Source organism: Sarcophilus harrisii, chromosome 3 (assembly GCF_902635505.1).
Source record: "Sarcophilus harrisii chromosome 3, mSarHar1.11, whole genome shotgun sequence".
In the NCBI taxonomy this organism is placed as follows: Eukaryota; Metazoa; Chordata; class Mammalia; order Dasyuromorphia; family Dasyuridae; genus Sarcophilus; species Sarcophilus harrisii.
Genome location: NC_045428.1, coordinates 207,224,385 through 207,250,983, shown reverse-complemented (window position 1 = coordinate 207,250,983; position 26,599 = coordinate 207,224,385). Strand labels below are relative to the sequence as shown.

Here is a 26,599-nt window from a genome sequence, read left to right as displayed (position 1 = left end):
GCAAGGAAAACTTTTTTATATATACTCTTGATCCCATGGATTCCTATCTTTTCCAGTAGGTTCCTTTACAATTTCAATGCTGTCTCTAATCTTCAACCTTTCCCTATCTACTTCAGGGGTCCTCAAACTACGGCCTGCGGGCCAGATGCGGCAGCTGAAGATGATTATCCCCCTCACCCAGGGCTATGAAGTTTCTTTATTTAAAGGCCCACAAAACAAAGTTTTTGTTTTTACTATAGTCTGGCCCTCCAACAGTCTGAGGGACAGTGAACTAGCCCCCTATTTAAAAAGTTTGAGGACCCACTAGATGTTTCCTTGCTACTTACTGACATATCCATGTCTTTCTCATCCTCAAAAGTTAAAAAAAAAATCCTCAATCAAATCATCCTGCTACTTATTATTCTGTCTCTCTCTCTCTCTTCTCAGCAACATTCCTTTAGAAAGTTGTCCACATTAGGTACTTCTACTTCCTCTCCTAAAACCCCTGCAGTGTAGCTTCTTACCTCTCTTCAACTGAAACCACTCTCTCTAACAGTGGTTCTCAAACTTTTGTTTTCAGTATCTTTATCCTATTAAAAATTATTGAGGACCTCTCCAAAGAGTTTTTGTTTATCTGGATTATATTTATAGACATTTACCATATTGGAAATAAAACTATTTTTGAATTTGTAGACCCTCTAAAAGGGTTTCAGAGATCCCCAGGATTCTCTAGACCATACTTTGAGAACCACTGCCTCTAGTCACAATTAATTTAAATGTTTTTTTCTTCAATCTAATTATTTCTGTCTTTATCTTTCCTGTTCAAAACAGAACCCATTATTTTTCTCTTCAAGCCCTACTTCCCTCTTTCCAACTTCCTTACTGAAGGTTCCACCACTATACAGCCATTCAAACTCACAAACCATGTGTCATTATCGATTCTTCACTTACACTCACCCCACACAATCTGTTGCTAAGTCTTGTCCTTTCTACTTTGACAACATTTCTCAAACATGAATCTTTCTCTAGTCACATAGTGTCAGTCCGGTGTAGGTCCTTATCATCTCATTGCTGGACTAATAAAATAGTCTTCTGGTTGTCTCATTGCCTTAAATTTCTCCTCACTCCAATCTATCCTTAAGCTACTTACTATAAGTGCTATAACTAAAAAATGCAGTTCTGGGCATGTCATGCTCCTACTCAATAAATTTTAGTAGCTTCCTGTTACCTCCAGAATCAAATATAAAATCTTCTGGCCTCTAAAGCTCATTCTATCTTTCCAAACTGTTTATACTTTGGTGTCTTCCACATATTCTCAAATCTAATGATACTGGCCTTTCTTTCTGTTCCTTGTACATGTCTTTGTTAATCTCTTCTCTTTTCCTCAAAGCATCTTCTCTCTAGAATTATTTCCCATTTGGCATTGTAAATATAGTATATAAAATACTGTTTCCAAGTGGTCCTTGATGTTAAAATAAATAGGGAGTAAGTAGTTAATTCCATATTGTGGGAGTTAAAAGCATGGAGGCCACTGTTTCTCCCCCCTCCCCAGGTCTAGAAAATCCACTTTAAAAAAATTATCCCTCCCTTTGTACTAGAGAAGTGCAAATTAACAATGGTATTTTAAAAATAACATATATTGATATTACACAACACTATACATATATTGCAGGCATCGATTGCCAATTCTCTAAACTTTTTTTGTCATTTGCTGGCCTTTGTGTGTCACCTGCAGCTTCTGCAAAACTCCCCCAAAATTTCTATTTAATTTCTTATGCTGACCCATGTTATATTGAAACCACAATAGGGTAAGTAGCTATGTGGAAGGCATAACTGTATTTGAATTGCTTTGTATTCTGAATACTTAGTATAGTGCCTGTGTTATATAGTAAGTATTTCACGTATCCTTAGTGATATATGAAATATAAAGCATTCACTAAGTACCAAGTACTGAGTTTAAGAACTAGGTATACAAATGGAAACAAGTAAAAGCAAAACAGTCTCTGACCACAAGAAGTTTAAATTCAAGGAGGGTGAAAACTACACATACAGGTGATGGGAGAAGATGAGAAATGGTGGCTTTAGGTGACTAGAAGGTGATGTTTGCTTCCAGAAAAAAATAAAACAAAAGCTCAATCATCTGACCCCCAGAATGGTTCTAGAGGCAGAGTCCAAAATTTTAACTGGGATAAATAAGGATGATGACCAGAGTTTAAGTGGCAAAGTCTAGAAACAGTAGCCTGAAATGAGAACAAACCAGTAGCAAATTGATACAGGAAGGCAAAGCAATTAATTATAGGAACTGTTCTTCCTGGGGAAGAAAGTAGTAAAGAATTGAACTAGAAGAATGGAAGAAACTGTGAAAACACATTTAAGAGGAAGCCAAAAGCAAGTTGAGAAATTTAGGACAATGAATGGCTGCAGAGGGTGCTTGTTTATTGAGTACCTCATGTATTCAATAGATATACTCAATAAATACTTGCTCAATGAATGAAGCAGTTTTATTTCAAAAAAACACCAAGGAATACAACCTTCTCAGCACACGTTGGTATAGAAACCTAAAGGAAAAACACATATTTATTCTAAGACAGCTAAAGGAATGTGGTCAAATAGTTTTCAGCACTTGAAGCATAATTGTTTTAGGCCTTAGTATCTCCCTTGCCCTATAAGGCACTGAACTGTTAGCTGAACAAATAAATGAGTGGATAAAAGCTATCTAAATAATGTTTCCTTAAATTTTAGAAATATTCTGAAAAAGAACAAGGAATTCAAAATAAGGTTAGATTTTCATGATAAGCACTTAATAAAACATAACCTTTTTGTTCAAGAACACCAGCAAGTATGATTTTTTTTTCTTTCTCATTTTTTTATTTTTTGATCTTTTTCTTGTAACAGCATGAGAAATATGGAAATATGTTTAGAAGAATTTCATATATTTAATCTGTACTGGATTACTTGCTGTCTAGGGGAAGAAATATGGGAGGAAGGGAGGAAGAAAAATTTGGAAAGTAAGGTTTTGCAGGGATGAATATTAAAAACGATCTTTGCCTGTATTTTGAAAATAAAAAGCTATTATCAAAAAAAATACCAGCAGATACTTATGATATAAGAAAAATAATTTCTTCTATTACAATGAGCTTACTCTTTGTGAATAAGAACTATTTTATTCTTTGTACTTGTATCCCAACTTTTTAGTACCACACCTGACTCATAATAGGTTCTTAACAAATGCTTATTGATTACTGTTGATTTAGTAGGCCAGCCTTTGTTTATTTTCTGAAAAAGAAAAATGGATCTAAAATCCAATTGAGTCCTATGCAGCTGCTATAGAAAAGGTGACAATCTGAATGCCTCTCAGCTTCTTAACCTAAAAAATGAAGATAATAGCTTTATACTGGTTTAATCAAGTTCTGTTCAATGTTTTGAAGATACATATATATCATTTGGAAATTTATCAAAGATGTTAGGTGTTTTAAATAATAGTAAGCAGAAAAAAAAAAGGGGGGGGGGCAACTAGATATCACAGGAAATAAAAAGCCAGCACTGGAGTCAGGAAGACCTAAATTCAAATCTGGCCTCAGAAATTTACTAATTGTATGATCCTGGGCAAGTCACTTAACCTTGTCTGCCTTAATTCCTCCTCTGTAAAAATGAACTGGAGAAGGAAATGGCAAACTACTCCAATATACTCTAATACTCTTTACCACTGTCAAGAAAATCCCAAATGGCATCATGGAGATTCAGATATAACTAAAATGAATCAACAACAAGCAGTAGAGTAAAAACAAGAATTTAAGCAATTTTCTGATGCCAAGTTATTTCTGAACCTTAGGATGCTTGACTCTAGATCATATACAATAATAGCAGGATCATCCAAACAACCAATAAATTTCAAACCCAAAGGCCAGAACTCCTCTTCATTTTTGTTGATCTTTTTCCAGCCTCAAAAAAAAGCAAAAATACCTTCAAGAATAGTATCATTTGTTGGAGCAGATTCCAGGATGTCTCCTGACACTTAATTTTGTGCATGATCTATTACTTACCTCCATATACTGTATTTAGGCCTACATGATTCCTAGGTGAATAAGGTGGTCGTCCTTTTCCTTTGTTATAGACTATCAGGTAAGAGCATATATAAATAACTAGGATGAACAAAATAACAGGTTATGTATGTGGAGTGGGGCATGGAAGTGAATGGAAAATTTAATTATTAGCAAGATGAGAGAATTATAAGACGATGGCAAAATAAGGCAGGAAATTACCTGATTTTCCTAAGTTCCACTAAAATAATTTAAAATAATACCTCAAAGTGAGTTCTCCTGTTGCTATCTATTCTTAATTTTATCTCCTTGTTTTTCATTATTGAGCTTTATTGTTTCCTTTCCCCAAATTTTAGATCATTCCTACTACTCCCTCTTAAATATTTTTTCTATTTTTGCCTCTTTCTTTGCTTAACCCAAATAATCATTAGAAGAAATAGAAAAGAAGATAAAAGAAGTGACACAATCTAAATGAATTTTATTCATTACCAAAGTTTGGCTTTTATGTAATATCCTCAAATGTGAAGAATAATAAACAGATTAAAGGTAATTTCTTAAAAATGTAATTTCTTGCTTACTGATTGACTTTTTTAATCCAATTCAACCAAAGAAACCACAAAGTACTATCTATATGATATTATATAATCTACATATTATATAATTTTCTGAAAAAAACTTTTTTCAGATGAAAAGTTACACAAAGTTGTCAGTCTCACTCTCTCTTCCACTGTTCAAAGTCCAAGGCAAAACAAAAATTAGAATGACTGGCAATAGCCTGGAATACAGTGAATGACCTTGGAATCTTTAATGTCTGACCAAGTTTAAAGCACTTCACAGTACCTGCTTTCAGATGCCTTCATGGCCACTGGAATAAAGAAGTCACTTCTACTAGAAGGAGAGTCTTTATATGCTTAGAGTATACATCCCTCTAACTCACACCTCAACATGGTTTTTAGCCCATCTGCCAAAACGGTTTTACTGAAGTGTGGCTTCTGTGCATGCTATAGCTTTTTGCAGCCACAGGTGAATTGGGCGACACATGAACAGCAAAGGTTGGTAAGGACATCTGAAAAGGCTTTGTTAGTGTTTTCATGCTTAAAAGTGCTAATTCTCCTGGAATGCCTCATTATTTTTTTAGAAATCCCATTTCTTGATGGCATGAAAATATACTCTGAATCTCCTTTATAAAGATTATATTACCATTAAGCAGTACATGTTATTTGAGTTTTTTTTTCCCAACATTTTCCAGCAATTTGAAATACGAATCTATATTTTATTGGCCCATCTTTTTTTTTCTGAGTTCAGATAAAATTATATTTTTATTAAGAGATATTTAGTATGCGTTAGTCAACACATCTATCAATACACAAATTTTTGATAAGAGAAACCATTAATTTTTCACTAGAAAACCACATCTGCTATCCACCTGGATTAGAGTCTGTGTTTCTTTTTAAGTTATATAATAACCTCTGAAAGTCAGGTTCTATTTTTTTTAATTTAGTATTTTATTTTTCCCCAGTTACACGTGCAAACAATTTTAAAATTTATTTTTAAGATTCTGAGTTCCAAATTCTCTCCCTTCCTCCCTCCCCATACCCTTCATTGAGAAGGCAAGCAATTTGATATAGGTTATGAAAAAAAAAACATAATCCACCAAAAAATTAAAAAAAAAATTTAATTTAACAAAGTAAGCTTCAATTTATCTTTGGACAGCACCAGTTATTTCTTTGGGGATGGAGAACAGTTTTTATCCTAAGTCCTTCAGAGTTGAATCGTGTTACTATATTGCTGATAATAGGTAAGTCATTTACAGTTGATCCTCTAAAAATATTGCTGTTTCTTTGTTCACCCACTCCCCAGTTCATGGACATCCTTTAATGACCAAATTTTTCCACCAGAAAAATAACTGTTACAAATATTTTATATAGTTTTTTCCTTTAGTTTTTTAATCTCTTTTTGGATATAGACTTGGTAGTGGTATTGCTAGGTTAAAGGCTTTTACAGTGAGTAGAGAATTTTTCTTCTGAAAATTGTTCCTATCTCTTGATAATTTATCATTTGGAAAATAGTTTTTATTTTTATAAATTTGATTCAGTTCTCTATATATATTTGAGAAATGAGAACCTTTATTCAAAGAAACTCATTTCAGAGTTTTTTCCAGCTACCATTACTAATATTATTTTTCTCTATCACATCCCCCCCCTTTTATTTTGTTCTCTCTACATTCACCCTGTGCTTCCTTAAAATGTTTTATTTCGATTATACCCTTCCCCAGTCTTCCCTCTCTTCTATCACCTTCCCCTTTTCCCATATTCTATTCCCCTTCTACTTTCCTGCAGGGTAAGAAAGATCTCCATAACCAACTGAGTGTGTTATTTCTTCTTTGAGCCAATTCTAATGAGAATAAGGTTCATTCACCTAACTCCTCCAATTTCACATCCACTATAAAATCTTTTTCTTGTCCCTTTTATTAGATACTTTGCTCTGTTCTACCTCTGCCTTTCCCTCTCATATGCATTCTTTTCTCACCCCTAAATTTTATTTTTTAGATATCATTCCTTAATATTCAACTGTGCCTTCTATCTACATATACTCCTCCAACTGCCCTAAATAATAATGAGAAAGTTCTTATGAGATATAAATAACATCTTCCCATGTAAGAATGAAAAGAGTATAACTTTAAGTTCCTATTGGTTTTCCTTTCCTATTTACTTTTTTGTGCTTCTTGAATCTTGTATGTGAAAGTCAAATTTTCTATTTAGCTCTGATCTTTTCATCAGGAATACTTGAAAGTGTTTTATTTCATTGCATATCAATTTTCCTCCTGAATGATGATACTCAGTTTTTTGGAGTAGGTAATTCTTAGCCCTTTTGCTCTCTAAAATATCATATTTCAAGCTCTCTGATCTTGCTTACTTGATAGATGATTCTTGGTTGTGATTCTAGCTTCATTGTTCTCTAGAATATTATATTTCAAGTCTTCCAGGCCTTTAATATAGAAGCTGCTAAATCTTGTGTTACCCTGTGTAGCTCCACAATCTTGAGTTGTTTCTTTCATACTGCTTGCAATATTTCTCCTTGACTTGAAAGCTCTGGAATTTGGCTGTAATTTCCTGGGAATGTTCATTTTGGGATCTCTTTCAGGTGATGGATGGATTCTTTGAATTTTTATTTTACCCACTGGTTCTAGAATATCAGGGTAGTTTTCCTTGATAATTTCTTGAAAGATGATGTCTAGACTCATTTTGTGATCATAAGATTTCAGGTAGTCCAATAAATTTCAAAGCAACTCTCTTAGTTCTATATTCCATTGTCAATTATTTTTCCAATCAGATATTTCAAATTGTCTGACTTTTTCATCTTTTTGCTATTTTTTTTCCTTGATTTCTCATAGAGTCACAAGCTTCCATTTGCTCAATTCAAATTTTTAAGGAATTTATTTTTTTTTCTAAGTGAGGTTTTAAACCTCCTTTTCCATTTGGCCAATTTTACTTTTTAAGGAGTATTTTTCCCCCAGTGATTTATTTGTGTCTTTTTTTTTTTTTTTCATTTGGCCAGTTCTGCTTTTCAAGGTATTCTTGCCATCATTTGGCTTTTTGAACCTCTCCTACCATTTGAATGGCCTAGTCTGTTTTTTAAGGTATTATTTTCTTCAGTACTTTTTTGTTTCCTTTACCAAGCTGTTCATTCATGTTTCATAGTTTTCTTGCATCTCATTTCTCTCCCAATTTTTCTTCTACTTCTTGTGTTCAATTTTCAAATCCTCTTCCATGATCAGAAACCAAATTCATATTTTCTTGGAGGCTCTGTGTGTTATGAACTTCCTTGTCACCATGGTAACTTTATAGTCAGAATTTTTTTTCTGTTGTTTGCTCATTTTTCTTTACTAAAGTGGGGTTCTGGTTCCAGGGTAAAGTATGCACAGCCCCAAGTTTCAGGGATTTTGTGCAGCTGTTTTTAGACGACTTCTAAGGACTTGTAATTTTCAGTTCTTTCAAAGTAGTGTGATGTAAAAAGAGGTGAGTTTATTACTCTCCTAGCCTATGCTTTGGTCTGTGAACAATCACAAGTACTCTCTTCTACCCTGGATCTGTGAGGAAGATCTCTTATCTGCTAGTGTTCCTCTGACCCTGGGACTGCCAACCAAAACTGCAATCCAGTTCTGAGTATGAGCTACACAACGAAATCCTGCCCCCAATGCTAGCAAAAAGATCCTTGTAATCTCTTTCTGACCATTTTTTTTTTTTTTTTACTCCTTTATTCCTTTGTGAACTGAGAACTCTGGAAGCAGCCACTGCCACAGCTGATTCAGTGGTTCTGAAGGCCTGCTCATGGATTGCTGGGGCCTGATTTGTGCTGTCAAGTGTGACAGACCTTTTCTTCTGACCTTGATTCTAAGTTGTCTTTGGCTAGGAAATTATTTCACCACTATCTTTTTGTGAATTCTGTTGCTCCAAGAATTATTCTATAGCATTATTTAAAAGTGTTAAAAAATATTTTAAGGAGAATTCAGGCAAGTCACTGTTTTTTCTCTACTCTCTTGTCTCTGCCTCTTTTTCCCCCAGCTTATGACAAATTGCATGTACTTTATAAATTGCAGGAAGAGTTAAGGCATAAAGAATTTGAAATTCCTATGGAACACAGTCGTACAAAATAACCTCTTTAAAGATGAAACTCAAGATATGACTTCAGGAGAATCAATTAAGTTAAACTTTAAGATATTTAAAGCACTGATATACTTATAAACTATGAGCACAAAAAATAGAAGAAAATAAACAATATCCAAATGTTTGACATATAAATTTTGTTAATATCTTTTAGGTAAATGCACTATTTATTTTAAAACATGTATTTCAGGCAGACACTAATATTAAATAAAATATTTTAACTTAACATTTTTTTTAATCTTTATACAAAGATGTACAATGTGACTGTCTTAGGATTTGAATTTTCTTTTCTTAAAGGAAGAAAGCAAAACCATTTATGAATTAATTCATAGAATTGTTTTTTTTTTTCTTATGCCTTCTTCAAGACATTTCTAAAATTGAATGTTTCAGGAAAAATTATTAATATAAGAAATATCTTTGAATATATAAAAACATTACCTCTCCTTTATATTCCACTGCTTTCAGGCCTGCATAAACTGGTACAAAACTGCTAGCCAAGAGAACCTAAATTTATGATAAAGAAACACATTGTTAATAAAGACAAGTATTTTCCTTTCCTATAAAGATTATATTGTTCAGTCAATATGTTACATTTATTTGAAAAGGACTGTAGAAAAATACTATATTTTGAGAAAAGTGTGTAATTAAAATAAATCTGATGCTTTTTGAATACTTACAAATACTCTAAAGGTAATTTAATTTTGAATTTAACTTTAACCAACTCTGTTTAAGTAAAATCAGTGTAAAATAATATTTTCAAATCTAAATTTAAGTTCTAAGTTCATACCATACTTGCAATGCACTGTGCATTTATTTTAAAAGGAACAATTACTTATTGCAATAGAAATTATCCCAGCCTCCCAACTAAATCGGATTTATACAAGGGACTCTAATCTACAGACTGAGATATTCTGTTTTCAGACTGTTACCTGGGGAACAGGTTCTTGTAATTTGACCAGATTACATTATAAAGTGGTCACTATATATACAAAGTTAGTTTTGGGTTTTATTTAGATAGTTGAAAAAGGTTATACTTTAGAAGGTTAAAATAAAAGATAAACAATTTAGAAGTTTTATGTTAACATGTTTAACAAGTTAAAATATGTTTAATATGTAGTTATGTGTTCATATATATGTTACTATAAGCAATTTATATGTTTTAAGCATCAATTTTTATGTTTAATGAATGTATTTTCAAAAGAGCAGTGTCCCCATTTTTCATTTCTCAGGATATCCTATTAGAATTTATTTAACCCAAAATATAAACAAACTCTGAACTTAACCAACATTTATAACATTTTTTTCTAGGAAGAAATATATTACAAATTTCAATTTATGAACTACCAATTTGGCTTTTAAACTTTGATAATTTATTACTCTTTATCATTTTTATGTATATATCTTCTTCCCAACAATATTATTGTGGATTTTTTGATCCAGACCTGTGACTTCATTAGTGTATAGACCAGTGGGTAAAGAAATTTCTTCTACTGATGCAAACAGGAATTGCTCTGTGATTTTAAGGCTTATAGGGAATTTCCAGGAGTTAAGTAACTTGCTCAAGGTTATACTTCTGAACTTGAACTCAACTCTTCCTGGTTATGTGTCTGTCTATCCACTATATAATACTAACTTTACCTAGAGTATTATTAATAAACACTTTCCCTCATCATAACCCCATTACAAAATCTTCTCAATCCGAAAATAGAAGCAAGACTCCCTTGGATTCTATATACAGCTTTGAAGGCCTTCAATTTTTGAGTAGGAAGAGCAAAAGATTCATATGGGGGTTTCTTCATAGGGCATTGCAAGGTCAAAGGGAGGACCATGGCTGCAGGACTAAAGGCAGTTCCTATGGAGAATCCTACTCTATTAGAAAGTGACTGCTTCAGAAAGTTAAAATTCTAGCACTAACAAGTTTCTTTATTAATATTTTTAAATACCATGAATATAGGGAACAGCCAATCATATAAGTAGATTGTTTATAAGGCAGATATTAATAAGGTAACGACTATCAGAATACAGTTATTTTATAATTTTAGACAATTTGTTTACTAACCTATATGTTCACTACGATAACAAAAATGTTTTAATCTGAAACTACATTTCCAGTGCAACAGTATTTACTTTTTTTTTTTTGCTGTACTGCAAATATAGTGCCAGATGTTACAGCAATCTAATGTAAGATTGGTAAATTTTACACAAAATGAAGCAAATGCAGCAAGTCTTTAAAGAGTTTTACATTTAAATGTTTCAACATTAATTCTGAAATATATCATAGTATGACATATTACCTATACTAATTTTAAAAATAAATAACATGTATTATATGTTATTATTATTACATATTATATATGTCATTACTATTATTATATATTATAAACACATCTAAAATTTACAATTAATTTAATGATAGTCAGGAATCAATTATAGGTATAGTCAATTCGAACTATACCTTTATTAATTAAGGCAACACAGGTCCTCTACTTGCCATTACTTTAACTGAATTTTCTCTATTATGAACTGGTTACTCTTAAAAAAAAATTATTGACCTCAAGCACACTTTTATGGCTAATAACAGGTAACTGTTATATTTCACAATAGTAGTTGAAGAAATATGTGGGTAGCAAAAATATTAGAGTGAAATCATCATGTCAAGATTAGAAACTAAAGATTCTATGCAAATACTTTATCTCACAATGATAAGAAATTTATACTTTGAAAAAAGGAAATACTTTTTCCATGTCCTCCTATATATATTATGAAGTTCATGAGTTAATGCTTGAAAACTGCTTTGAAGTGGTCGGATGAAAAATGCTAGTTACTTTTAATAAAACAGATATTAAGGGCAAGAATTCACATAAGTGATAGGGAAAATACAATGAACTATAAATACTTGTCACTTCTGTAAATCAAACAATATATTTTTGTCACAGCTTACTATCTTTTCATAAATACTAATAATCGGCTCATCAAAGTAAATTAGCTTTAAAAAAGAATCAGCAAGTAAGCTGCTTTTCTCAACCAAAATCAGCATACCATAATAAGAGTATGTGTAAAAGGAATTTTCCAGAGCAAAAATAATGGGATTAGGAAATTCCCACACCATAAGGAATTGAATCTAAGTACATATTTTCAGATCCTAATATACTCATAGGTCTCAAAGAAATTTGTCTTCCTATTTAAAAGTGAAACTTCTTGATAGCAGAGAAGTTTTCAGTCTTATGAATGATTAGAGGCTAAAATTCATCTTTTACAGATGAAAAATAATTTACTCAGAAAGTTAACTTTGACAAGGTAATGTGCAAATACTAAGTGACACAATCACAATAAGAATCCACAGTGTGCATGTATTAGCTCAGTAAGTTTTATTCTGTAGATAGATATTCATCACATACATAAATATTGAACTAAGAGCAAAACTCAAGTTAGAGTATAATCATCTAAACCTACTGTTCCTTCAATAAATTGGGAAAGAAACAAACAAAAATGTTCCCTTCTGCTCTCTTAATTTTGTAGCTAATAAAGAGAAAAGGTACCAATAAAACTGTCTTAAGGCTTCATTCACCTTTGAAGTTTACTGTGGAGCTTAATGAGTCTGGCTGTTTATACAAGTTAATGGTGCAGTTATAATTCAATGACAGCTTCAAATTTATCTTCAATTCTTCTCAATATAATGATCAATAATATACTAAATGTTATTTTACCTACAAAATGCTAAATATTAGAAGATTTTGCTTTAACAGCATTATGAGCAAATTCAGTAGATCATTCAAATAGTCTCACATGCTGTTATTAGAGATAAATTAATTCTTTTTCATGCACATACTCTGAAAATTGCAACTTCAGGAACAAACCAATGGGAATCTAAATTGTATTTAAGACTTGGTATTCACATCTTTTCATCCATGACAGTACACACAAAAACTTGTCACTACGGTCAAATGCATGTTTTATATGACTAGACACTCTAAGTACATAGAACCACTAATATAAATCGTGAAGAAGATTACTATCTCTATCCCATTCTATCACTTAGAGAATAATACTGAAGTGTTAATCAGCATCAAGCTACATATACAGTTTTCACCGACTACTGGTACATCTCTAACTGTTCTGATACCAAATGACAGTTTAGTCAAAATGTAATAGGTGATGCAGGAAAAGTAAATAACATGTTGTCTCCCCCCCTCCCATTTCATTCAATTGAATAAACACAAAAATTTTTCAGACAGGAGTCAGAAAGCAGAAAACATGCAATGCTACTCTTGATTCACCCAGCTTTTCTTAAGTAATTGTTGTTCAGTTGTTCAGTAATATCAACTTTATATGACCCCATGAACCACAGAAAGTCAAGCCCTTCTATACTCTATTACTTCCTAAGTCTTTCCAAGCTCATGTTCATTACTTCCATAACACTATCTATTCATCTTAATTTCTTCATCCCCTTTTGTGCTTTCAATCTTTCTCACAATAGTCTTTTCCAAAGAGTCTTGTTTTTTCATTATGTGGCCAAAGTATTTAAGCTTCAGCTTCCATATTGGTCCTTCCAAAGAAGTAAAAGCAGGTACTACCAAAAACTTATACTACACTTATACCTCATGACCAGTTTGATAACTCTAAGAGTAAGGAGTCCTTCAAAATTAGCCATGGATATCTCCAAATGGGTAAGTTTAACAAGTGCTGAACACTTCTAGTAAGGCTATTTATTTTATATCAGAAGAAATGGATGCAAAGTGTACACAGGTAAGTAAAATAACAGGCTGGTAGTAAGAGAGGTGAAGTCAGCGAACTTCCAGACTATTTTAAGTGGGAAGAGAGTACTTTCAACTGGAGGGATTAAGGGACATAAAAATAGAAGGTTGAACCTGAGCTAAATTGTGAAGGAAGGTAAGTATTCAGAAAGGCATTTCTACTTGAGCATTAAATAAGTATAAAAAAGTTTCATAGGATTAAATATCTAGAGTTGTTTGAACTATTCTATTCATAATGTTAAAAATATATGAAGTTTTAATAACCCTTCGAGTCAGTGGTTAAACCAGACTTCCTTTGTTTCCCACAATAGGAATGTTTTTCTTAAAAAGAAACAAAAATGTCCCTGGGACTTGATTGTCTAGAGAAGCTAAATGCCACTGAATCCTTGGTTGCATATTTTACTGTGGAATGGCGGATGAATGTGATAAATAGTGTTTGGGGTAGGAAATGTCATAAAGTTTGTTTCTGAAAACAAGTCAGTTTTCTGAGGCTTTCCTGTTTGTATTCAAAATGCCCCCTAATGTCCAAACAGAATTATGTCCCTGCTCTATCCTCACAGACTTAAAAGAATTTTAGAGCTACCTCTATCTTTAAAAGTTTAAGAATCTTCATCATCTGTATTAATGCATTAAAGTAATGTCAAAATAATATAGTACTTGTTAATTCAAAAATCATCTTAGTTTTAGAATGCACTAAATGATTTAAAAAATTCACTTTATCTAGTTAAATTTTACATAAGACTGCTATTAAATCTAAATATTAAAATTAATATTAGGCAGAATTCCCTGAAAGCAAATTGATGAAAAGCAGCCCAGAATTATCTAAGATTTAAAGCTGATTATAATTAACTCCCAGAATAAAGGGAAGTTCCTCAGCATTCCTGGACTTGGGTAGAGGAATTTACAAGAATTTTTACAAGAATAAAGTAAAAGACAAAAAAAAAAAAAAAATGTAACTTAAGGAATTCAAAGGAAAAAAATTTTAGTTGAGAGGAACCTGAAATAGTATGACTTGCTCCAGCATGGAATCTCCTTCTCTTGTTCCCAGAGGCCTGAGGCTTCTCTTTTGTATTGATCAGTATTGATCTAATGAATATATCTACTACAATGTTATTTCATCTCTTAAACCTAAAATTACAAGATTAATTGCATCCAAAATCAAGAAATGGTTATTTTTTTTCCTGAGGCTTTGAAACTAATGGGCTATCATTTTATTGATAGAAAAAAGAATTTATTACACAACAGGGTTTTTTTTTTTTTTTCATGCTCACTAATTTCACAGAATAACCTGGGTTAAAATTCATTTACTTATACATATTTAAAATGAATATTTCACGGATTATAGTGATATAAATTCTCAAAATTAATCTCATAGAAAATCTCTTTTCCATACATGGACATATTTGTAAATGAGCAAGATAATAAGCAATCTGATATAGATTATAAATGTACAATTATTTTAAGCATATTTCTATATTAATCATGTTGTGAAAGAATAATCTGAACAAAAAAGAAAAACCATGAGAAAGAAAAGGATCATTGAATTGCTGAGAAGAGCTATGTCTCTCGTAGTTGATCATCACATAATCTTCCTTTTATTGTGTGCAATGTTTTCCTGGTTCTGCTCACCTCACTCTGTATCAGTTCAGATAACTCTTTCCAGGCTTCTCTGAAATCATCCTGTTCACCAAAAAAATGGCTAATTTAAATTAATCTCAAGTTAATGAGATTACATATGAAGGAAAATATTATGAAGTTGTCTAGAGCACCTTTTGTTGCTCTTTGCTTACTCTTGGCACATGTCTAATTTATCTTGCTTAAACTTTAAAGTTTTTTTAAAAAATGAACTTAGCTAAAAGGCAGTTCCATAAAACTCATGTCCTTTATCTCACATTCGAAATGGACCAGCACTTCAGGGGATTTAGTTTAAAAATAAAAGTCAGTATTGGGGGGGGGGGGAAAGAGGGAAGAAAATATGGTAAAGCAAAGAAAATATTTTATACTACGTAGAATGCCAAAATCTAGAAGGGTTCCTGTAAATACCATGTAAGTAAAGGAGAACTTAACTAGACCTAAATCATGAAAACAAAATAACAAATAAAAGATCCAAATTTTCATTTTAGAATCTCACGAAGATGTATTAAGCACCAATTGATGCAAGGCACTAAGAATAAAATACAGAGCCAATAAAAAACAAAAAACAAAAAACTAATGGGATAGGGTAAGTAAGAAAAACACTGTGCACAAATAATAAGGATACAAAGTACAGTGTGAAAAGTCCAAAATGAAATGATGTTAATCTGAGGAAGTCAAGAAATGCTTCATAGAAGGATAGGAATTGAGATGGGCATTAAAAGAAAGATTTCAATAAGTAGATGTAGAGGTGGGAGAAGGAATGAAAGAAGGTAAAAAGCAAAGAGTAGTCCATTTTGGCTAAAAAACAAAACCAGGCAAAGTGAAATAATGTGAAATAATGCTAAAAATGTATATTGGAGTCAGACTTATGTAGACCTTGAATGTAAAAATTAAGCATTTATATTGGATTCAACAAGTCCTGAGAAGTCACTGCTTGTTTTTAGTACTGGGCTAGCATGTTCAGTGCAGTACCACAGGACCATTTCTTGGGCAATATTATTAAAAATTAAAGAGAAGATAGACTTGTGCCAAGAAGTCCAGTTATTATATTATTACAATAATAAACAACATGAGGGCCCAACTAGGATATCTGGAGAGGAAAGGAAGGGATAAATGTAAAACATAAGGATGAGTTGGACTTAGTTATTACAGACAGTTCTCACTTTGTATCTGTAGCATACAATAATTTTACGTAATATGAATTTGTCCCTAACCATTCACTTTAGCACAGACGTACACAAAATAATATTTTAAGTCATAAAAAGTACAAAAATACAGACACATTAAATACTATATCATGATAATAAACAGAATTATGAAAGAAAAGTTAATGAAAAAGCATACATAGTACTGTGCAGTTAAGTTAACAAAAGCTATATTGTCCCTTCTCCACCTACTGCTCCTAGCCTTTATAATTGGTGGTTATCAGCACAACTTTTTTATGAGGCTGTTGAGAAAAGTTTGGACAGTGGTGCTTTTTTTCCCCTTATATATCTGACAATAGCAAGCAATATCATCCTCAATTAGTTTTTGAACTTTTAAAAATCTTGATGCATTTGGATCCATCTTTTCAATACAAGAAAAAAAATTGCTCAAATGATGAAAATCTTTTACCAATTGTTGCATTGTGAAACTTTTTGGTTAAGCCTCAGATCCTGAAGCTTCCCTTTCTTCTAAAATCTTTGTAGCTTACATGTTAGATTCTCATTCAAAAATTTCATCGGAATTTCTTTCAAAATTCTTTATGTAAAATCAAATTTATATATAATGTGAATTTATGTAAAACAAGAAGGAGGAAAGGCAAAGAAGCATCAGAGATGATTGATTTCAAGAATATCAATCTAAAATTGTGATATCATCAATAAAAATAGAAATGTTAGGGGAAAAGATAGGTTTCAAAGATAAGATGAGTTCAGGTTTTGACATTATTGAATCTAAAATTCCAGCAGAAATCTAGGAAGTGATGGTTATCATACCACTGGAGATATAGGATTAGGAAGATAGAAAATTAAGAGTTGTAAAAATAGGTTTAGAGTAATAAAACTGAGTAAGTTCACATCAAATGGCCTCAAACAAAGTTGAAAGAGAGATCATCTGCTAGGAGTAAAGATAGTTTTATGAAGTAAGGAACCTTAAAAAAGAAAACAGGATTTTGAACAGTTGTTGTAGAGATTCTGAAACACAGAAATTCAGAGCTGGAAGGAATCTTAGTGGTCATGTGAACCAAATGATGCCTAAAAAAGAATCTCTTCAACATCATACCTGAAAAAGTAGTTCCCCAATATGTACCTAAAGAGTATCACTGAAAGAATACCAGTTGCCTGATGAGGCAGTCTATTCCACTTTTAGCCAACTCTAATTTTAAGGATTTTTTTTATTAAAACCTAAATGTGTGTGTGTAATACACACAAACAGACACACACACACATATTTTTGCCTATACTGGTTTTGCCCCTGGTGCTAGAAAGATAAATTCTTATCTCTATGCCTTCTGACAGCTATAGATTATCCAGAATGGAAAGATAGTCAATAGATTAGAAACAGGACTACTATACAGCAGTGAAAGTTCAGATAAATGAATTTGCAGTGAGCCAAGTAAGAATAATTTCATGACTTCCTAAAGCAGCATATGATCCCTCAAGAATTGGGAAATAGAGAAGTAAATGATGGATGCTACCTGAAGTAAAGTGTAGTTTAAGAATGGCATTAAGAGTAGAGAGCTCAAACATGGAAGAGAAGGAATAATTATAATGACTGATCATAAGATCAAAACTGGGAAAGCAAGGAAAATTAGATCAGGGCATTTGATGGATTAGAACAACAGAGACGGAAGATACAGAATGACAACTAAAGCAGGGAAGTGAAAGGACAAGATATTGTAAACAGAGAAAAGAATTTCAGAGTTCTGGATTTTGTAAGTAAAGAAGTTTTCAGTGACAGTCAAGTCTAAGATATAATTGCTCTAGTGAATAATTAAAACAGCATAGAGAACACAGAATTTAAAGAATTTAGTGAATTACAACAAGTAACTCTTTATTGAAGTCTCTGAAGGTGCAAGATAGCAGGAGAGCAATGAGATACAATGGAAAGATATCAGATTCAAACTACATACCTCCCTCCCCACCAGGTTTTAGTCCCAACTTCTACCATTTCCTGTGTATGATCATAAGCAGATCCCTTTGCCTCCACCAATCTAAGTTTTCCATGTCTAAAGTAAAGTAAAAGCACTGCAGTCTATACATGTGAGGTTTCAAGCTCTAAATCTTTTGGTCTTTACTGTTATTTCTAGTAATCAGGCTATATATATATACTTAAATGACACTAATTTTAAGGAGAAAAGAGTAATTGATTACCAATGATGAGATTCAAAGCATGAGTTGAGAAAACTCCACCTTCAATTCCTGTGGGATACACACACATCATGCAGAGATATAGAGAATTTAGCAGAAAACCAAGTATCAGTGTTAATGTGATTTGCAGGACTTAGATATAAGAGGAAGTTACTAGCAATGGAATAGAGATTCCAAAAATATAGGAGAAGAGGAAACCAGGGGAATTTATTGGCTTAATGATTGGAATTGGGTAAGCATGCAGGTAGGAGGATGGGCTTGACTATTCATCAAGAATATTAAGAAAATTACAAGTTATAAAGACAGCATGGTATAAGGGTAAGAGTGTTGAAACTGGAGTAGAGAAACTTAGATTCAAATCCTGCCTTTGAAACCAAACATATTTTAACTTCAGTTTCCATATCAGTAAAAGGGGTATAATACTGTAATTTGTTTACAGGTTGTTACATGGATACAACTGAATGATGTATGTATAAAAAAAGCCTTTGAAACATTAGAATACCATATAAACCTTAGTTATGGGATAGTAAAGATGATAATGATGGAATACCAAAACAATGAGTATGTATGGCAAAAACACATATAAATGGCATTCTTTTGGAATATTAATACAGTAGGAAAGTACAAGGGATTGGGAATCAGGGGACCCATATTTGGTCCCAATGTTGTCATTAACTAGCTGTTTATTTTGGGGTCAATCACAAATTTTAAAATCTCAACTTTTTAAGATCTCTAAAGTAATTTTACAGATGAACAAACCGAGACTGGTTAGAGTAGATGACCTCTAAAGCATTTTCAGTTTACAATTTAGATAAATTAACAGCATTGTCAGCTTTTATAGATTACGAAACTAGAGATGTACATGTATTTATGTGTATATTGCTCATTAATTGGTTGGCAAAATGTTAACCTATTTGGATTCCATATTCAAAGGCTGTAATACTCTGGGCCTGGGATGAACTTAAACATACCTTTGTAATATGAGGGAAATAATTTGCTAGAGAAATTAATGATATAAATAAGATTATAAGTGTTTACTTTCAAGCACTTTAGAAGTATTCATTTACATATAAATGATTATCCATGCTAATAAGTCCCAAGGGAATACTATTCAGCAATGCTTTACTAATCTGGTGCAAATCTGAGATCCAAAGATCCCCTTTCTTAAGTAAAAAGAATCAATAATGATAATAATTCTCATTTTTCAATTATAAAAACTGAGGTCACAGAATTTAAGTGACTCACCCCAAATCATATGTGAATAACACAATTAGTACTAGAAAGTTGGTATCCTCAGTCTAGTTCTCTTTCTATAAATTATATCACTTTGCTTCCCTTCCTTGCCCATTGTTCGATATTAAAAAAAAAAAAAAAGATAATCTTATCAATGCAGGTAATTTTAAAAAAGTGTTTCCCCCCCCCCATCTTGTAGAATGCTTGTTTGTGGACTTTCATATATTGTGCACAACTTATATTGTCCACTTCCAATATGCTGATGGATTTCCTCTATTTTTTCAAACGTTTCATTGTCTTCAGTGAAGTTGATCATCAGATGATAAAATGTCTTTTTCCTAATCATACAATTTTCTCATTGATAGCTTTTTTGCCACTTTAGCACAGGTCATTATTGAAAAATGTCACAGCCCGACTGTTTCCCCTTAATAATAATAATAATAGGTATCACATGATAGGCACTTTACAAATTATACATCACTTGTTTCTCCCAATTACCCTGGGAAGGAGCTGTTATTATTTCCATTTTATAGACAACAAAATTGAGGGAAATTGAAATTAAATGATTTGCTTAAGATCACACAGATTTTAAGTGTCTGAGGCTATATTTGAACTTAGGTCTTCCTGACACAAGGCCCAGTGCTCTAACAATGAGTACCTAACTGTTTCTTGCAACTAATCCATCTTTCTATTACTGTTTGGCTCACCTACAACTTTGATTCCTTAGGAATTTTACTTCGTTCAAGACTTTTAAACATAAAGCATTATAAGGGGAAAAAATGTCCAAAAAATATACCAGGGGCAGCTATTTGGCACAGAGGATAGAGAATCAGCCCTGAAGTCAGGATGACCTGAATTCAAATCTAGTCTCAGACACTTAACACATTCTAGCTGTGTGACCTTGGGCAAGTCACTTTATCCCAATTATCTCAGAGAGAAAAAAAACAAAACCAGAAAACAGCTTGAGACAGTTAAAATTACTGTATTATTTTCTAAGCCATTATATTCACATACCACAATTTGTTTAGACACTCCCTAATTAAAGGTCATTCAGTTTATTTCCAGTTCTTTGCTACTATAAAAAGATATAGATGAGGCTCTTCTTTTTGAGACTGAACTTTTTAAGGTATATGCCTAGCAAATCTCTGGATCAAAGAAAGTATGGACATTTTAGTCATTTTCTTCTCATAATTCCAAGTTTCTTGATCAATTCACAGCTTCACTAATAGACCTTGTGCTCATCTTTACACAATCTCTTGCACACTGATCACTATCATCTTATATAATATTTTCCAATTTGTTAGCTTTTAGGCTCAAACAGGTAGTGAGGTGGCTCAGAGAATAGATGTTCCATGGGATCATAAAGACTTAGAACAAGAAGATGATCAAATCTCAGGATTGACTGTTATTAGCAATGATAGTATGCTTTCATATGTTTCTTAGTAGTTTTCAATTCTTCTAAGAACAGGTTCTTAAACCACTTATCTATTGAGGAATTTTTTATGTCTGTTAATTGCCAACATGCAATATGTTTTTAAGTAATCATTAATCTCTTAGAGGAGGCTCAGTAATATTCTGGGAATGGATGAAATTGCAATATAATCTATCAAGGGGAGCAACATTATCTACAAGGAATCTCTTTTCCATTTGGCTCCTATGAAAGATATTCTACATGAAAATGACAAATTGCTTTAGGCAAGCATACTTTTTTATTTTGTCTGACTTGACCTCAATAATCCAATGTTTGCAGGACAAAGTTATTGAGGTGAATGGATTATCAAGGAATCTCTTCTATGCTTAGCATATAATTAGGAGATTTATTGCTACAAGATTCCCTTTATGGCTGAATTTTTCTTTAGCAAAAGAAAGACTTTTTTTGTTTTTTTGTAATCAATAATAAATACCAAGTTCTTATCTTCTAAGCACATTTTAGTCGAATGTGTGACTTTAAAAATATAGGTTACAGAGAATCATTTGTAAAGCTTGAATGTTTCATTCTCATATCTTCATCAAAGACACCTTCAATAATGATTTCACTAAATTTGAAAAAAAACAGACAGTAGTTACTTATGTTCTCATAATTATGGAGGGGGGAGAGAAGGATTGATAGATACATCATCAGTATTTTTTGTACTTTTTTGTTATCTTTCTTTCCTTTACATGTATTATGTAGATATATTCATACATATTTTTAACATGATCACCTCAATATTCTCAAGACTGTATTTCTTACAGCATGGATTTTCTTATTGTGTATTTGTTTGATCCAGTTACTCTTCCCTATTTCATCTTTCTAGTGACATTTCTACTCCTTTGAATAGTACATGGGGAACTGGGAAAGAGTCGACCCAAATAATAGTTTCTCTGTTGCTAATGATAAAAATAAAATATTGAAAAAACACTTATTTAAAAAAACAAATTCTATTTGTCCTGTTTTCATGTAATTTTCTGGGATGATGTAGTTTATTTGGATTTCTTTGAAAGGCAATACTACTTGTAATCTTTTCTATTTTTTTCTGTTGGGTTTACAAATAATTTTATATTTTAAATGTGTTGCCATTGGCTACCATCTCCTTTCATTTAGTGAGATCAAGTGCCTTCTGGCTATCACATATTCTGTGCTCTTTTGGATCCTTCCTTGTAATGTTTGTTCTATATTGGTTAAACTTTAAGAAGAAATGATAATCAATATCCTTGTCTTTTTAAATTTCCCATTTTTAGCCTTAGTTTATTTATAGAGATCATGTTGAAGCTGTTTTAATTCTTCTTACTGTTACTTCTTATTTTTGAGATTAATTTTGGTCTTTACTCCCCGTAGTGGGTAGTCTATCTGTCCATAGTTTATTTTGATATATCTCCCATTAAGAGAAATAAGCTATTTACTTCTATTAGAATATGTTCAAATTCAAATTTATGGTGATAGAAGATATTAACAATGCTTAAAACCTTTCAACTCACTTGTGTATGTGTATTCATATATATACATATATACACACATACATAGCATTAATTATATATAAGCAATATGCACATTTATATAAAAATAAATATAGTTGAATAAAGCATTCATTTACTAATTATATGGAGAGGTGATACCCCTCGGTATTAAAAACTTTTGTCTTTTTAACATTTTTTACCCCATTCATCTTTGCTCTTCATGTTAAAGTTAGCAAGTTTGGGGAACCTTGTCAAGGTTCTTCATAGAATTCTTTTACCTCTTCATCCTTCATAACAGACATTGATAAATGATAAAAATTATTTTAATGTTTGTCTTTTTATAACTATGAATTGATGTTTTTGTTGCCTTTGGGTGAAGGTTGAAAATAATTCTTTCAATTTCTTTTTTTTAAAACTTTAAAGAAAGCCTGTGACTTATTCTACTTTGCTATAATTTTCTTCTCTCTTCTCATGGCTGGTTCCTCCTACACAGGAATTTCTTCCTCAGATGATGGCTGTGAAGGCTGACGCATAGCAAGACTTTTGGTCTGAGAAATATTGCCACTCCTAGATCTCTTTTGTCTATTTGTTCATTGATGTGAAAAAATCAGCTGGTAGTGATGAGAAAGGTGGGCCCCTTTTCTATAGTGACCTCTTCCCTATATCACTCTACCTAAAATTGTGCTTTTATTTTCTTTAGTTTAAAGCAATAGATATACTTTCCAATAGACAAATAGTTCTTACTGCTAATCCTTTCATCTTCTTCTTACATTACAAAAAATATAGGAAATGGAGTCAAAGGAGCTAGGTTTATACCAACACTGTGTTATCAACATGCCTGATACTTATTCCTTCTCCATGGCTTCTCTAACCCATCAGTATTCTATGAAAATAGAAGAGGACTAAGGACTAAGTATCTTTTTTTGGTTGTTGTTTCATGGGTTCCCATAGTCAAAGAATCCATCACCTACTAGTCAACTAATTGTGCTATTATAAACATCTGAAGAATAATTCTGGAATTTGGACTTTTAACCAAATAAAAATGGCACTCCTTTCATTTAGCCCAAATAAATGATGTTTTAAATCACAGAATATATATCTGCTTGCTTTAATTGCAAAAAAATCCTCAGGTTACCCAAAACACTAAAAGATGGAATTTGCCTATTTTCCATTTATAGTCATCATCTCCCTTAACCCATTATCTTAGGAAGCATATTGTTAATTGTAAATTAGCTAGTCAGGGAATCTCCCATGCATATTTAATTCTCATGCTACTAATTTTCAAGCTCACTCAACAGAATCAGTGAACAGTTTCAAAGAATAAACATAAAACTGAAAATGATTTGAAATAAGTAAGAAAATTACATAGGTTTGGGGAACCAATTTTTTCAGGGGAAATCTGTAAGAAGTGTAAAAGATCATCTACAATTTAAAAAAATTATATCTTTAGGCTCTGCAAAGTGGACAAAAGAAAAAAAAAATCACTACTCTGCTTTATTTCTTATAGGATGACATGCAACTTCCTTACCTTAATGAGGTCTTCCCTGGAGGAAAAATGTGAAACTAAGTAATTTTCTCTGGTTTTTGTGTTAGTGATAGATACATGAAGTCGATTCTCTGCTATCTCATGAGCGTTAGAAGGAAGAATGGTCTCCATGCCTTCTCTAAAGAAGAGAAAACGATAAGCATTATTCACCTTTAATTATTAAACACCTTGTAAATATTTTAAAAGAGAGAGTGCTGAGTATGCCATAGTTTGTACAGAAAGTATTCAATACTTTGTCTTCATATATTCTTGGTTTTACATAAGACACAATACATAGGAAATATAAATAAGTACCTTAGACGTGCCATAAAATCATAACCTGGTGTTATGGCACCCAAGTACTGCTTTCTAATTTCTTCAGCAAATTTGTATGTAAATTCATTACATTCCTGAAAAATAAGATATTCACTAGAATTAAACAAAATCTTAACCACAAATCATTTTGGGGAAAGTGTTTGTCAACCAAGTATTAAATATATCAAGGACTTAATTTGCCCTGCAATTAAAAGATAACTGGTGTCAGCTGCTTCTGGCTCAATTATACATGTATAAAATGTGAATTCATTAATTTTGCACAGCAATGAAAATATTTGGGTGTGTATATATATCAGTTTGAAACTGATCTGACAAGGAATTATGGAAGCATAATATAGCTAATGAGATGAATACCAATCCTCTAAGTGGGACATTTTTATGCAATATTTATTTCATGGACAACTAGCTAAAGGCATCTCTGGTAAATGAGGAGGAAAAGGTAGTTGTAAACATAATACAAGAAGATAGAAATGATGAGAACCAATTTAAATTCATAGGTTCACAGATCTACACTTGAAAGGTGCCTGAAAGATCATTTATAGAGTCCAATTCTTTCATTTTATACATTAGGAAACTCTGACCTAAGGAGGCTAAGCTATTTATCCAAAGTAAGATAGGTAGAAAGCAATAAAGATGGGATTCTGATGCAATTCAATAAGCATTATTAAGTACCTATTATGTATGAGCCAGGCACTAGGCTCGGTTCTAGAGATACAAAGTAAAAATAAAATAGCCCATGCCTTCAAAGAGTTCATAGTCTTAACAGAAAAGATCCTTAATCTAGAAAATTAAAAACAAAATAAAGACCAAATTTTTAAAAAATTGGGGGCAAGAGATGTGTTCCAGGACTAGCTAACACACAGGACACCCTGTGAAAAGGCATGGAGATGTTCCCATCAACAAGAAATGTTGTGTACAAGGAACCCCCAGCAGACCACATTGCCCCTATACAATTATCCTAATTTCACAGTAATTCAATGATATAGGTTTGTCCAGTGTTAATTACAAAAAGTACCAAAAAACAGATTAATGAGTTATTCTACTGAATTTTGAATGTCCTAGTTATTTGGCAAAAATAACTAGAAAATAGGGATGCTACAGCAATCCCCACCAACTGGCAAACTATTACTCACAGGGCTAGCAGGCCACCCTAGCTTAGGCAACAAAGCATCCTGAAGAAGAGACAGGAGACAGTTTGTTCCAGACAAGTCCAAACACCACTAGCACTATGCTGACAATCATCCCCCAACCCCAGTACCCTAAAACCTAAGAACCTCTGGTGTAGCAATTACTGCCTGCAACCATCCTGGGAAGCATCTTCTGTGGAAATGCAGCCTGACAATCACTCTTGCAGGTGCCTATAGCCAGTTACTGAAGACCCAGAAAAGAAAAGTTCTTGCTACCAAAGTCTTTGGCACTGTCAAATAGTTAAATATCAGAAAATATATGATTTTATAAAGGGAAATGACATAAATAAGCATTGGTATCCATTTTGTATCCTAAGGATCTTTCTGTTTGACTTATACCTAAAACCATTTATGTGCTTTCTCCCCCATTAGAATGTGAGCTCTTTGAAAGTTTACTTTTTAATTTGTACCCCTATCACTTAGCACAGTGCTTTGTCCATAGTAAATGTTTCAATCGGCAGGCAGGCAGCTTGACATAAACTGGCTACTGAGCTGACCTAGAGTCATAAGACTTGGATTCAAAACTCTTTTCTGGTACATCTTGGCCAAATGACACAAACTCTCAAGGAAACATTTTAAGATTCTAAGTTACAGAATGACTACTGATCTACTAGGATTAAGGGAGTTTTTTCAACGGAATTCTACAAAAACAGAATCACAGGTTCCCTTCTTTCCTTCCTTTGTCTCACAAGAAAAACAAATTATATCATATACCTACTACTCTGGTAGTTTCAGTGAAGAATACAAAAAATGACTTAGGGAGATGTTCTCATGGGTCTTCACATATTTGCTTTGCTGTGACACAGAAGGAAAATCTTACCAATCTATCTGGGAACTGTTGCTGGTCACAGGATCATAGATTTAGAGGCAAGAGGGATTTCAAGGGTCAATTAGTCCAAGTCCTCACTTAAGTGATGAGGACCAGACAAGTTAATTCATTTCTCCAAGGTCATACA

At 32.4% G+C, this 26,599-nt stretch overlaps 1 protein-coding gene across 4 annotated transcripts in view; it reads right to left on the bottom strand.

Annotated features, from left to right (window-relative positions):
• The window catches only part of PNPLA4 (patatin like phospholipase domain containing 4), a 114,124-nt gene that overhangs the window by 15,479 nt on the left and 72,046 nt on the right, over window positions 1-26,599 (bottom strand). For all 4 annotated transcript variants that reach the window (XM_031959023.1, XM_031959022.1, XM_031959024.1 and 1 more), the window contains exons 3-5: window positions 24,436-24,530; window positions 24,124-24,259; window positions 9,125-9,190 (exon numbers count right to left, since the gene is read on the bottom strand). In XM_031959023.1, coding sequence (XP_031814883.1) covers window positions 9,125-9,190; window positions 24,124-24,259; window positions 24,436-24,530 — 297 coding nt within the window. The remainder of the gene's footprint in view (window positions 1-9,124; window positions 9,191-24,123; window positions 24,260-24,435; window positions 24,531-26,599) is intronic.